At 44.0% G+C, this 13,984-nt stretch overlaps 1 protein-coding gene across 5 annotated transcripts in view; it reads left to right on the forward strand.

Moving 5' to 3' along the window:
• The window catches only part of kiaa1217 (KIAA1217 ortholog), a gene marked incomplete at its 5' end in the record, with an annotated part of 109,931 nt that overhangs the window by 23,683 nt on the left and 72,264 nt on the right, over nt 1–13,984 (forward strand). For 4 of the 5 annotated variants that reach the window (XM_083682996.1, XM_083683001.1, XM_083682998.1 and 1 more), the window contains one exon: nt 1,757–2,087. The exons of the other annotated variant lie outside the window; for it this stretch is intronic. In XM_083682996.1, coding sequence (XP_083539122.1) covers nt 1,757–2,087 — 331 coding nt within the window. Of the gene's footprint in view, nt 1–1,756; nt 2,088–13,984 lie in introns of those variants that run through there. 5 annotated transcript variants of the gene reach the window in all.

Here is a 13,984-nt window from a genome sequence, read left to right on the forward strand (position 1 = left end):
CTGTCTTTTGTCTACGGCTTTCTACTTATTTCTCTGTTTGAGATCATCTATTTTGAGTGGAGAAAATCTGACTCTTCGTCTGTTATTGTCTTGTTTCGCACACGTTGTCAGAGATTATTTGAATGTCAGGCGAGGGGTTTGTGCTGAGTGTGTGAGGATGAGCTGTGTGTGTGCAGATGTACAGAACATTCTGTTTAGGCACACAGAGAAGTGAGCAGGGAGGAGAAGGAGTGGGGAAGGATTCTCCCCTCTGTAATTCTGGGGTCCTCAACTGAACTGAACTACTGCTCCCTTTTTCCATATGTCTCTCACTTCACCGCTCACTCTTTTCCTCTCTCTCGCTCGCTCTCTAGCTCTCTCTCTCTGCCTCGCTCTCTCCTTTTCCCTCATTCTCTCTCTTTTTCTCTCCATCTCTCTGTCTCTCTTTCCCCCCTCTCTTATCTGAGCAACACACAGTCACACACACACACACACACACACACACACACACACACACACACACACACACACACTGTGCAGAGAAGCATGCTGCGTTGACAGTAATCCTGCCCTCCTCTGTGCTCTTTAATTCTTTGTGAATTCCTTCGGTGAAGGGGTCGGTGGGTCTACAGTTTGTGTGTGAATGTGTGCTTTGCCAGCCAGGACATCGTCTTTTCACATGTGTGAGTGAGACTGGCAGTGCTAGACGGACGGAGTGAATGAGGGAATGAGAAAGATGGGGGAGGGGGGGGGGGGGGGTAGAGTGATGTAAGTTAGAAGGGAACCCTGCAGTGAGTGATCGAGTGGAGCAGAGATCTGAATGGCTGGGCGGTGACGTGAAGGGACACACACATCTGGAACGGCTTCAGCAGCTGCACCTGAGGAGGCGGGATCGCAAATCCTCCACTCGCTCGCTCTCTTTCTCCCTCCTGCTCTTTTCTCTCTTTCTCTCTCTCTCTTTCGCTCTCTCGGATTCTCTCTCTCTCTCCCTCTCTCTCTTTCTCTCTCTCTCTCTAGCTCTCTTTCCTTTTCAGTCTCGATGTCTAGTCTGTGCTTGCCAGAGCATTGGAACAGTTACCCACTGAGCATCAGCTAAGCAGAGAGGAGCAGAGAAGAAGGGAGCAAAAAAGAAAGAGAAGAAGAGGACAATCAAGAGAGAGGGAATTAGAGGAAGAGGAAGGAGGGAGTAAGAAGTGTCCGTTCATGACAAAGGAGAGTATGAAAGATTAAAGAAGAGGAAGAGGAAAGGACAGAAAGAGAGTGTGAGAGGACGGTAAAGAGGGAGAGAGGGGGATAGAGAGCTGGAATGCGCTGACATTGGCTATTTGCATTTGGCCCAGCACCTCCTGCCACTCCACAGGTTTGAACACACACACACACGCTCACACACACACGCACACACACACACACACACACACACACACACACACACACACACACACACACACACACACACACACACACACACACACACACACACAACTCTGCTTTGGAGGATGAGCCCAGGAGGCCCTGCCAGGAGAAGAGAACACCTTCCAGGGAGCCGCTAACTCTTCCCGCCCCCCCCCCTCTCTCCACCCACCTCCTCCTGCCCTGCCTTCCCAAAAGTGCCCTCCCCTTGGCCTCCCAGCGTACCTGCTCCAGTCAGCACTTGCTGAGTGGGAGAGACACACACAGAGATCTGCGGAGACTTGGAACCTGGGAATACTCCACATCCAGACCTGGCCTCTGACAGAGACTTTGCAAGACCCACAGACCAAGCCGTCCAGTGAGCAGGATGTCGAAAGCCTCTCGGCTTGCACGGCCCTCCTCGGCCGCGGCAGGATCCAAGCTGCCCTCCCCCCGTAAGGAGTGCCCCGCTGGCGGTGCGGGGGGCAGAGCCCGAGTGGTGAGTGTGGGAGAGAAGCTGATGAGGGCGGGCAGTGATGGCACCCTCACCAAGCAGAAGACCCTGGTACCTGCTGGATCAACCACACAGCAACAGGACAAGCAGCAGAGCGAGGCTCAGACACAGACCCAGGTCCAGACACAGGGTGCAGAGATGGCCCATCCGAAGAGCAGAATCAGCCCACCTAAAGCCTCAGCCCACCAACAGGGCTCCGTGCACAGTAAGTACTGGTACTGGACTACACTCAGAGACATGGTACTAGCTAAATCTCAGAGACATGAGCACAAACACATAGTGATGATACACTGTAATTATGTCTCATCCACTGGTCTCTTTGTTTTCACTGTTATATAGGTGTACTATAATTACATTGTGTACTACTTATGGTTGTAGTTTGTATATTGCCGGTCTACTTTCAGTTGTCTGTCTCTATGGCTGTGGGAAGTTTGTTTCGATCCTCTACTGAGTTGGTTTTTCCTGTGTGTTTGTAAGTGGTCCGTTGAGTATACAGGGGATTAGAGTGCTGGCTGTTTGTTGTGTGTTCATCAGTACTGCTGGTGGGTTGTGTATGGTTCCAGATTAGATCAGTGATCTGCTTCCTGTTCTGTGCGATGCTCTGGGATCCAGTGGCATTCCTGCCTAAGGGGCACATGAGCCCTGGTCACATTGTTGGCCCAATCCCGTCTCCATGGGTTGCATATTAGGTATGGGGTGGGGGATGGCAGCCAAGGGCCTTATCTTTCCCTTTTGGCCCCTTCATCACATTCTCCACTCTGCGGGGGGTGGGTTTAAATCTGCCTAGTGTTGCAGTGTCATGCTCTTGAAGTCTTGAATGTTAAGTCTGAACAATTGTCCAGGATAACTGCAGATTTCTCTCTTAGTTTCTTGAGTATCAGGTATTCAGATACATGCATGTAGAACACTCATGTTTATTTGAATGACAGGCTGCCAATGGCTTCAGGATGCCATCTACACCCTCTGTCAGTCAATGTGTTAACTGTCAATCACTCTTGTCTGTCCAGGAACGTGATTCCCATTCACTCCTGTGTGAGGTGTGAGGGCTGAGTGTGTGTTTCTAGTTCAGAGACAGTCAGGGAGGAGGGAGGAGGGGGAGACAGGGGTTTTGGGAGGGGGGAAGGGGGGTGTGTGTGTGTGGGTGTGCGTCAACTGAAAGGGTGACAGAAAGAGGTCAGGAATGTGAGCCGGGCACGCTGGGAAGTCTACAGGTCTGGAGTCGTGTGTGTGTATGTCTACCCCCCCTTTCCCAGTCCGTGCCTGCAGTAAAGACAGGTTATGGGTTATGAGGGGCATGTCTGTACTGGAAACCAGATGTCCCTCCAGTCTCCTCTCCACGCAAACAGATAACCAACCAGGACCTCTGCCACTCCACCAGCCAAGACTCTCTCTCTCTACCTCCTTTACCTTCTTTCCTCTCAGGTCTTTCCCTCTCTCCACCTCCCTATACCTTCACATGTCTCTGAAGCAGCATTCTCACTCCTATTCTCCACTGAAGAATCACAGAAAGACACCCCCCCACACACACACGCACACACTCAGAAGACTTTCAAACAGAATACATGATCTGGTGTTGATGCTGAAGGAGTTTTGGAGGCAGCTCTGTTGTTGTAAGTGCATCTATGATACTCTGATGACAAAGAGAGCATTCTCTGTCTCCAGGAGGACAGAGCCTAAGAAGTTCCACACCAACGCCACAGCTGTAAATATTCCATTGGTTAAGCTATTTTTGGGACATTTTGTTGTTTGTTAAAGGGGATAGTTTACCCCGAAATCCATTTTCATGTGTATTTCTGGTAATCATGTTGCATGCAACTGCATCATACTAATCGAAATGTTTATTTCTTAAAAAAAAAAACTGTCATACCACGTTAAAATAGGAGTTTTTGCACTCTTGCACTATTCAACAGAAGGACCTCACGTGGGAGAGAGTGGGGAATCGTAGGATTGTAGGAATTGAGTTGTAGGAATTGACTCAAATGGTCAATTTCAATCAGGGCATTCAAAGCAATACATCTTGACAGAGATGGTTTTAAAACACGTTTTTGTGAATGTCTCTACTATTGACTAATGAAAATAATAATAATAATAATAATAATAATAATAATAATAATAAATAATAATTTAACAATTTAATAATTTTCTTTAAACAAATATTTGCGAGTGTTGCTCTTTCTATATTGTGCATTACGTCAACTGCTTAGAGAGAATGTGTATTGGGTTATTGGATCATGCCAGGCCTCCATCTGTCCTGGTCTAAGGCTAGGGTCAGGGCATGACCATGGCTGTTGCAGAGGATAGGAGGTCGGGGGTTGATGTACGTAGCCGTGTGAGATGATAAGTGTGCCTGACAGGTGACATTTCCAGTGTTTGTGAAGTCTTCACTGCTGAGGCTGGCCACAGGGCCACCTTCCAACTGATGAGCTATCACTTTGGCCCTTATCACCCCAAAGTGATAGCTCATTCCAAAATATGTTTTTCTTTTTTTATCAGTTCTATACTGTAGTGTACTGTAGATCCAGCTATATGCCTTAAATGAATGGGACAACTATACACTTTGATATAAGAGTGGACTACCACTTTAAAGACCTGACTGAGGTCACCTGACTGTGGATATATATCCATCAAACTACTAGAGAGCCCAGTAAGCTAAGCTGGCCTCTTTACAGGCACATCTGGCAGGGTTAAGGCTCTGGAAAGTCTTAGACATGCACTGATAAGAGAGAGAGGTTAGGTTGTTATCAACCATCAGCTATCTCCAAGTCTCCTGATCTCTCTCTCTCTCTCTCTCTCTCTCTCTCTCTCTCTCTCTCTCTCTCTCTCTCACTGTAAGTGTTTCAGTCCATGCCTGCCAGGTTGGTGCTTTGATCCTAAGCCCCACCGTGCTTGAGGTTGTTCTCATAGTGGTCTTCAGGCAAAACACCAGTGATGTTGTCTCTCATTGTGATTGGGACGGTGAGTCAAAGAGCCAGGGAGAAATGTAAAAGCTCAACTGTCTACAGTTGTCCTTACTCATCCCTCCAGTTATAGAAGAAGTCATCTTTTGTTTTTCTTGTCTGCTATGGGGCTTGCAGACAGACAACACAGTTTAATAAGGGGATTTGTCTCTACATGAATGTGAGGGCATTCAATTGAGTTTCCTGAGAGGTATCAGAGATCACAATCAGGTTTCACTCTGAGGCTGTGTGTGTGTGTGTGTGTGTGTGTGTGTGTGTGTGTGTGTGTGTGTGTGTGTGTGTGTGTGTGTGTGTGTGTGTGTATGTTTGGGTGCATGTATCTCCAATAAGAGGTGTAAACCTTTTTTTTTTTAGGAGAGGGGGTGTGGGTGTTTACGTGGGGTTTTGGGGAGTGTGTGTGTATCTTTGTCAATGGGGGAAGTGTGAGGCAGGTCCCTACCTGTTCACAGCCAAAATGTTTGTGTTATTTCAATGCTCTCAATGGTCTATGAAAGACCTTGTGTTTCTGATACAGTTTGTCACATGACTTCTGGTAGATGGCACAGAAGCGTGGCAGAATATGCGTCACGACATTTGGCATCAGGCTATTCCGGGATGAACCCCAGAAGTGTTCTGAGCCACGACACATGTGTTTATATGCTAAACTAAACAGATGCTTTTTCATTTCATGAGAGTTTTTTTTTTTGCTCACTCCAATTGTGATGACTTTTAGGATGAGATCTTGCTTTTCCTTGAAAACCAATATTAGAAGAAGAGAAGAGATTACATTAATTAATGCCTCTCATTACCCACAATCCCCTCTGATTTCTCTAGGATTTGGACTTTGACAAACTCTGGCCAGACTGTACTCAGTATCAAAGACAGACAAAACACACTAGCCCCACATATACTGTATATGGGCACAAATAACCCACAAATATGCATCATTTGTGATTCAGATTCTTATGTATTTCACCCCCAGCCCTGTGTATTATACTTCATAATAGCTTCAGAATTTGTTTATGAAAATATCTTATAAGATTACACTGTAGCTCCATTGACTGTGTGACATATTTTTACACAAAGGTCTGCCAAGAGGAATTACAGAGAGGGGTCACAGACAGTACTAGCTAATGAATAAGGCCTGTGCACTTCAGTGAATAGAATGGAGATTGTGGTAATTGTTGGAACTTCGCCGGCCTCAGTACAGGAGTAGATATAGATAGATATTAATCGTCGGGCGATCAGAAGTCAGATCTCCACTTGTGTTGAAGTTTAGGTAGAAGTTGTTCATCTTGACAGTTCACCTTTGTGTGGCTGCAGTGCATGACTGTGCCAGGTTGGGTGTTAGCATGAGTCAACGTGTGGGTTGGTGTGAGTTCTGCTTATGTTCACCAAGGACTGGACAAGCGTCATCCTCAAATTCAAACAGAGCAGAATCAGGTCACTGAGCAAGAAGAAAAGTGTGTTTGTGTGTGTGTGTGTGTGTGTGTGTGTGTGTGTGTGTGTGTGTGTGTGTGTGTGGATCACCTTGTTTGGTCTAGTGTGTGTTGTTCTTTCCGGCTGTAGCTTGAGGCAATGTATTATTTCACCATGAGTTGAGTAAGGGTGAATAGTTGAACATTCTGTGCAGATCTGTGTATTGGGAAAGGCAAAACTTTTTACTCTCTTGAGTTTAAAGTCCCAAGGCTACTTTCAAGAACTGACACTTGTTGAATTCAGCTCCTCTGACTTTTTTCTGTCTTGTTAATTTATTTATTTATTTACCTGTGAGTTAAGTGACTTTGTTATTTAATCCTTCCCTCGGTACTCCAGCTGTGTTATTATCCAAATCTAATGACTACAACTTGTAATCTCTCAAATCGGACTTATAGCTACTTTGTGAGCCTGTGTTATTCCTTCTGATGTATGGGGTGTGTGTTCATGCCTCTAGCGCGTGTGCCTAACTCACTTGGCTGGTGGTTGTGAGTGGATGCACGGTCTCCCTCAGGGTTTCCTCTGATAAAGCAGACAAATAAATCAATATGCCTCTGACTCCACTCAAATCCCACTGATTCATTAATACCAGGCCCTCCAGGCCGCCTCCATTAGCCTCAATGTTCTCTGTGCTGCTGTGGACGTTCACTCGATTCACTCGCTGGGATATTTACTTGATTCACATCTAAAATGGAAAATCTCCCTGTATGTTTTCTCTCAAGTCCTCATCTTTAACGCCGGTCCATGCAACAGATTGTCGTTGTTGGGGAGATGTGTTTTTCATTCATATTTGAGGCTGGTGGCAGAGCCCATCTGTGATCATTAGGAGGGGGAGTGCTAGTGTGAGAAGGTCATTACAATGATGTTTGTATGTCAGCGTTGTGTGGTAATCTGAAGAGGGTTTCTAGCTCACCCAACGCCTCCTGGCTCCTGCTCAGGGATGGGAGAGCAGGTCCAGACACTAGGTGTCAGGTGATGCTGTCTTGTGAGACGGCTTAACATAAGAGGTTATAACACTTATACATTAAACAGATCTGAAGAATGCATATACACTAGGATTACAATGAATGGTTTTCAGATGTCCTAGATGAGCAAAGACCAGAACATTCATGCCCATGCTGTATAGTGATGGATGCACTGTTCTGTCGGTTACATACAGTGCAGGAAGGTAATCTTTGAAAGATAAAACATTCTTAGGGCTAAATCGGAACTGAAGGCTGCCATTGAAAATATGAATAGGATTTCCTTCTTTGTATTGTGACTTTTCCCTAAAGGCTCAAATTAACCTACATTTCCAACGTTTTAGCTGGCATTGCTTAGCTACCAACATGCAAAGGCATGCATCCAAACTGTGTTATTCTGGCCTTTTGATGACCCCTGTGTACCAAATGTCCCTAGGCCTGTTAAATAAAACTCACCAACTAAACAATCGCATTAAAATCCCAAAACCCCAACTCCAGATGTATTTTGAAGAGTTGGCCTGAGCACTGTGGATCTAGTGTTAAATTAATCTATGCCCAAATCTATGATTTCAGTGTTTCAATGTTTTCTGCATAGTTGTCTCATGTTCTGTTACATACTGAGGATTTCTTGATTAGTGTAGACAGTTATGCTCGTCTCTCAATAAATCTCTCTCTCTCCAGAATGTTGCACCAACAACAACTGCACCGACATGCACAGTCAGTCAGTGAAGTCACTGAACTTGCTAGCCTATACAAAACAGACACACCTGCCACTCCACAGGTTTGAACACACACACACACACACACACACACACACACACACACACACACACACACACACACACACACACACACACACACACACACAAACAAACAGCTAGCCTATGATTTCATTGGATGGTCAGGATGTCAGTTTGCCATATTTGGTGTGGCTCTGTTGTTGGAAGCCCCTCATTTTACACTGAAACAAAGTGAGAAAATAAAAACCCCAAATGAATGAATGGGGCAGTGAGGAGGATCTGCAAATACGGTCTCCTCTGTTCCCATGCAACCTGCATTAGCATTTTTAACCATTTGGAACCACTGTTGAGACCATAGAAAATGAAACTCTCCAAAGCAGTGTGTGTGTGTGTGTGTGTGTGTGTGTGTGTGTGTGTGTGTGTGTGTGTGTGTGTGTGTGTGTGTGTGTGTGTGTGTGTGTGTGTGTGTGTGTGTGTGAGCTGTTTCAGTGCATTTTGTGCAACAGATTAGAAGTTTTAAAATTCAAGGGAGAACCATCCTCTTCTACCTCAATGGACCAGCCTCCACTGGAACCAATAGTAAGTCTATCTGAAACATACCATCCTGACACTCTTGAAATGTATGTACAGCATCCCCTGTGTCTGATATTATGATGATTGTAATCATACAGTATCATCAGCAAGGTTCAGATCACCACTTCTGTATGAATAACCTTATATGAGAGGTGATTGCTTAAGTTAATTCTCACAGGATCAATTGCTCTTATAGCTCAGTGGGCTCAGGTGATAGAAGTGGGGCCATTTACTGTAGGGTTCAAATACTGCTTGTGTCCAAATAGAACCCCTTCAAATGTATTACAATGGCTTCCTCCCAGAAAAAAAAAGAGAAAGAAACAAGAGAATTGCTTATTCTCCCATGTCAAGAATGCTGAATACACAATTTGAATATCAGCACACCTCAATCTTTCCATCGCTCAGTGACTTGTGGTTGAGTTGAGTATGTGGGAGACTGGGGTTCAAATCCAGTGCAACATGCATAGATCAAATGTGAAGGGCGATTCATGCTTCACTGACAACAACGCAAACAGGGGTCTGCGTAGGTCTGCGTAGGTTTGCGAAGGTCGCGCAACTGTTCCAGAGGAGGTTGCACAGGCGGTCGCGTACCTCTCTCGCTTTCTCGATGCGTGATCGATGAGCGACCAGCCGCGTAGATGTTGCACACCATTGATTGGCTGGTTAGTGAATGGAGGCGGAGTCCTCACACTCCATCTTCGGCTCTCTCTTCGCTCTCTCTCTCTCCTATATAAAAGCAGCAGCCCTTCCTTCCTCCAAATTTGCTCAGAGAGTCTGCTAGTGTGGCTACCACCAACTACTTTGTTGTTTTTGTTTTGCCGAATCCAACTTCTAGCTAATTTATGGACCTTTTTCAATACATCACAATGTATACATTCAATACCACCTAGTTTACAGAAGTGTAATGACACCACTGGGTACAGGCTGTGTAGACTACACAGAAGTATGAATTACAGAGTGCTTGCAACAGTGTTCCGCAGCGCGAACCACGTACTAGCCGTACAAGTGACGCAGAAGCATGTAGAGACCTTGAGTGTTAATTGAATTTCCCTTTATCATACTTACATGAATGTGAGATTATGTGCAACGGTGCAAGGAATGTAATTGTATAAATACTAATTGGGTACGGTCTAGATTTTCTATATACTGTATACACTGTACTGTATATGGTAGCCATGGTATGATCAATATTATTCTCTACCATTTTGTAAACTAGAATAGAATTTGTAACAGAGGCAAAGTCTACAATTCACATCCAAGTAAAGTTTTCATTTATAGCTGTACATTTGGGGCGGCAGGTAGCCCAGAGGTTAGAGAGGCTGGCCAGGATCTGGTTCGATCCCCACCCCAGGAGGGAGCCAGATGTGAGCTGGACTGGAGGGCTGCTAGCATCATATCTATAATGGTAGCCTACTTTTGAATAAGATGTGGTTTGTGTAAGGATGTAGTACATTTAGTCTTAGGTCATCCAATGCCACACTATTTTAAAGGCATTCCAATGGCTGAAATCCCCTCTGCTGTCCTAGTTTCCACTGCTAAAGTGATGTTTGCTTCTGAGTCTGAGTCTATGTGGTGTGACAGTCACACGGCTCACATAAAGAAAAAGCTGACAGAAAACTTTAATTTTGTATCCTACATTTCAGGAAAAAACTCTCATAGGAAGGATTCACTATAATCCAATGTAAGGCCATATCTTGTTGGATGGGGTGTGGGGTAGGCCTGGGTATAGGATTGGGGTTGTAGTCCCACAGAAGATCCCTAAAATGGGTTCTCAGGGACAGGGGAAGACAATTGGGTACTTTATTTAAAGCCTCTTTTGAAACCTCTTCATGTATGCTCTATAAATGGTTTTCATAGCCCAAAATAAAGTTATGGTGGTCTTGTCAGAGATAGTGTATACAATCTCTGACGAGACCACCATCACTTCAGTTTGGGGGTATGAAATAATTTATAGAGCATACACAAAGAGTTTATGAATGCAATAGATCTACACAACAAGGTAATGATAATTTACAAAGGTATTATGACATGCATACTCAAGTTTTGTTTTGTTCACTTTTGTTTTTTGCCTGATCTGGAATTTTCCGCTTCTTGTTATTCAGCTCACAACTTTTCCAACAGATGATGTGTACTGTATATTCCAAGCAAATGAGATAACTACAAGTAGACATGTATTGTTTTTCCCCAATTTATTTTTAATCTACATTGAATACAAATATAATTTCAAGTCCCAGGTGCAAGCGACAAGAGCCAAAAAGATAACCGCAATTACATGCAATACAATATATCTTTTGTTTTTTGCTTTAGCTTATCTAATAGCTATCTATCTCCATCCAAACCAGATCTGAAGAATATTCAGAATGCAACGTGTTGATGGCTTGTCCAAACATAACAAGTGAGTGTGACACCGTGAAAATATGTAATATAAAGAGAGAGAATAAGCTCAGGGAGTGTATAGCTAACCTGGGGGGGTGATGGTTTAAGCGTGTGTAATACTTTTGTTTTGCAGTGGTTCATGCTTGTAAAAAGTGGTGATGTATGCCATGTGACACGAGTGGAGCGGAGGGCTGCATAAATCACACTGCCGTGATCCTCCTCTCTCTTTGTCTCTTTCTGTCTCTCTCTCTCTCTTGCTCTCTTGCTCTCTGTCTCTGTCTCTTTTTCTGCCTGCCATGCCATGCCCAGAACTACCCTTTAGTGCAAGGCTTGGGCAGGAGAGAGGGAGGGCCAGGACGCTGACGCACTGTGACAAGCTATGATCTACCTGTGCTTTGTTCGGGCAGAGAGTTACCAGCGTTGTCTTATGAAACCCCAATGTACTTTAGGACTGTATATACTAAAGTGTTAGGAGTCGCAATAGCAAACACTTTAGTATTTATGTTGAGTCGGTGTGTGTGAGTGTGTGTATATGCCATTTAGCTGATGCTTTTATCCAAAGCAACTTACATTGCAGTGAGTGCATACATTTCAGTATATATGGTCCTAGTTAAGCGTTGTTAGTGCCCTGCTCTACCAACTGAGCCACAGAGGACCACTGTATGTGTGTGTGTGTGTGTGTGTGTGTGTGTGTGTGTGTGTGTGTGTGTGTGTGTGTGTGTGTGTGTGTGTGTGTGTGTTCTGCAGCCACATGTCTAGTTATTCTGATGATGAAGACCTGCTCATCTGTCTATGTCAGCCATGACTAAGCCATTTCCTCTGACATCAGACAGCATATTCTACATGTACTGTATGTACTCTTTTCTTCGTTTTTCATCTATCCGACCAACTTCATGAACTGTTTATGAAACTGTGTTTCACTTCAACTATAATGTTATCTTGAAATTGCTAGTCAGCAAGAAAATGTGTGTTTCTATGTTGGGCCTATAGAATGATGCTACTGTAGCTTCCCTTTAAGTGAGCACATTGTTTAGCGGTGTAGCGCTTCTAAGAGCCTGTAATAGATGAGACAATTAGATCCCCAACAGTCTGTTCCCTGCTAGTAACGTTGCGCATGAAAGATTTGTCTCTGTGATGAATAAACTCTCTCTCCTGCCTCATATCTTTATTTCTCTATCTCATTCTCCTCACTGCCCAAAAGCTTTCCGTTTTTTATTACTGATGATTTTGAATCGTCGAACCCAAAAATCTTGAACCCACATCTTTTAGATTGCAAGCCAACCTGTTACATATCGCATGCACTTGGATCAAGAATGGTTCAGCCTGTTGTAGGTTGAGGCCAAAAGTTGATGTTTTTCTGTCATCTAAAATGTTAATGTGTTGAATTGCCCGTGGCCATTTGAAACTGTGGCTCATGTATATGGAGAATGTATTTCTAACTAGCTGGACAAGCAAGTGTTTTCACGGGAAGGCTATGGATACAGTATACTGTACAGTGTATGGATGGATGGATGCAATTGTAAGGCTGAACTAAATGCATGGAATTTATGTACCCATATTGACATTGATGTCTAATCTCACCTTCTCTCAGCGCAACAGCAATTTAATACCAAATTAATCATATTAATCTACTTCACATTAAACATGATGATATGCTAAAAGCACATGGGGAATAAAGTTGCATGTGTGTACAGTATATACTGTAGAGATTAAGAGCCTTCACTGGTGTTGACAAGAAATATAGAAGGTGAACAGAAGGTAATAGGATCTATCTTTAATGGTCCCCATCACCAGTAAGACATGTTGAAAGCACACTAGACAATAGAGCTGAAATGGACATGAGCTTAAATGAGTCTGCCACGGTCACGTCACTGTCTGTCAAATTCCGACATGTCCCCAGCTCTCAGTCTCAGTCTGAAACCATTAACATCACAGTAACCCTGTACATTCCATTAAAGTACATGGTTGCTCAGAGTCCTTTATTACAGTACATAAGAAAAATGAAAGAGTAATGGACATTCTCTACAATGTTCCTCCATTTTCTCTCTCCATATCCCCAACTGTCTCCACTTTGTGTCCTGTCTGTTATCTCTATGATGAGGCTGGGAGGGATAAATGCTATAGTTATGTCTGCTCTAACCACTGCTTTATAGCATGTACGGTATACTGTATGTCCTCATGGGTATGTGCTAATTAGTAGCTGTTTGAGGCCCACCAGGTGAGTTATGGCACCACCAGCAGGCCAGGTAGAGGAGTTGCAGATGAACATGCTTCATATACAGTACAGTAGGAAGTACTGTAGTAACATCCTCTTATGACAGTATAAACCCTCGAGAGAGTTCACAAGTTGCAACTTCCATTTTGCTAAATGTCCTTCAAGGGCCTTTGTTAAAGTCATAGCTCTGTGCGCTCCATTTATCCTTGCTAGAGAACCCAGCAGCTCAATTAAAACTCAGCTAAAACTCAGCTCACTGTCACTCTCCTCTCCTTAAATATTCTTCCGAGACTCTTGACACTCTTGTGCTATGCTTCCCAGACTGTGGGAAGCTCAGAGGACGCACCACAAACCTGGAACACAGGATCAAATTCCCCCCTCACCCCCACCCATAAATCTGGGGATTTTTGAAAAAGGGAAATAATATGGTTTAATGTGGTGACATCATCCCTCAGAGATGTGTGTTTAAAGCCAGGCGGCTAAAGCCATCATGTGACTGACTGACACAGCGTTTCAGCAGGACTCTGTCTGTCTCAATCTGAGAAGAAGGGATTTCAGTCCAACTCTTGTTAGAACCATATGTTCTACACCTCAAGTGGATTGAGATACCAGGATAACCATGACAACAAAACGTTTTTCTTTTTTTTTCTTTTTTTTTTTTTTTTTTTTATGATTTGTACTTCAGTTTCATTTCTACCTTCATAGACACACAGTGTTCACTTTTTATCCAGCACAAAGGCAGGGCTAAATCATGTTAGACAAAGTGAATCACGTCTCTTTTTATAGCATGGAGGATGCCACAATCTAATTGTAGAGCTTGGGTT

This window comes from Argentina silus, assembly GCF_951799395.1.
Source record: "Argentina silus genome assembly, chromosome: 1".
NCBI classification, from domain to species: Eukaryota; Metazoa; Chordata; class Actinopteri; order Argentiniformes; family Argentinidae; genus Argentina; species Argentina silus.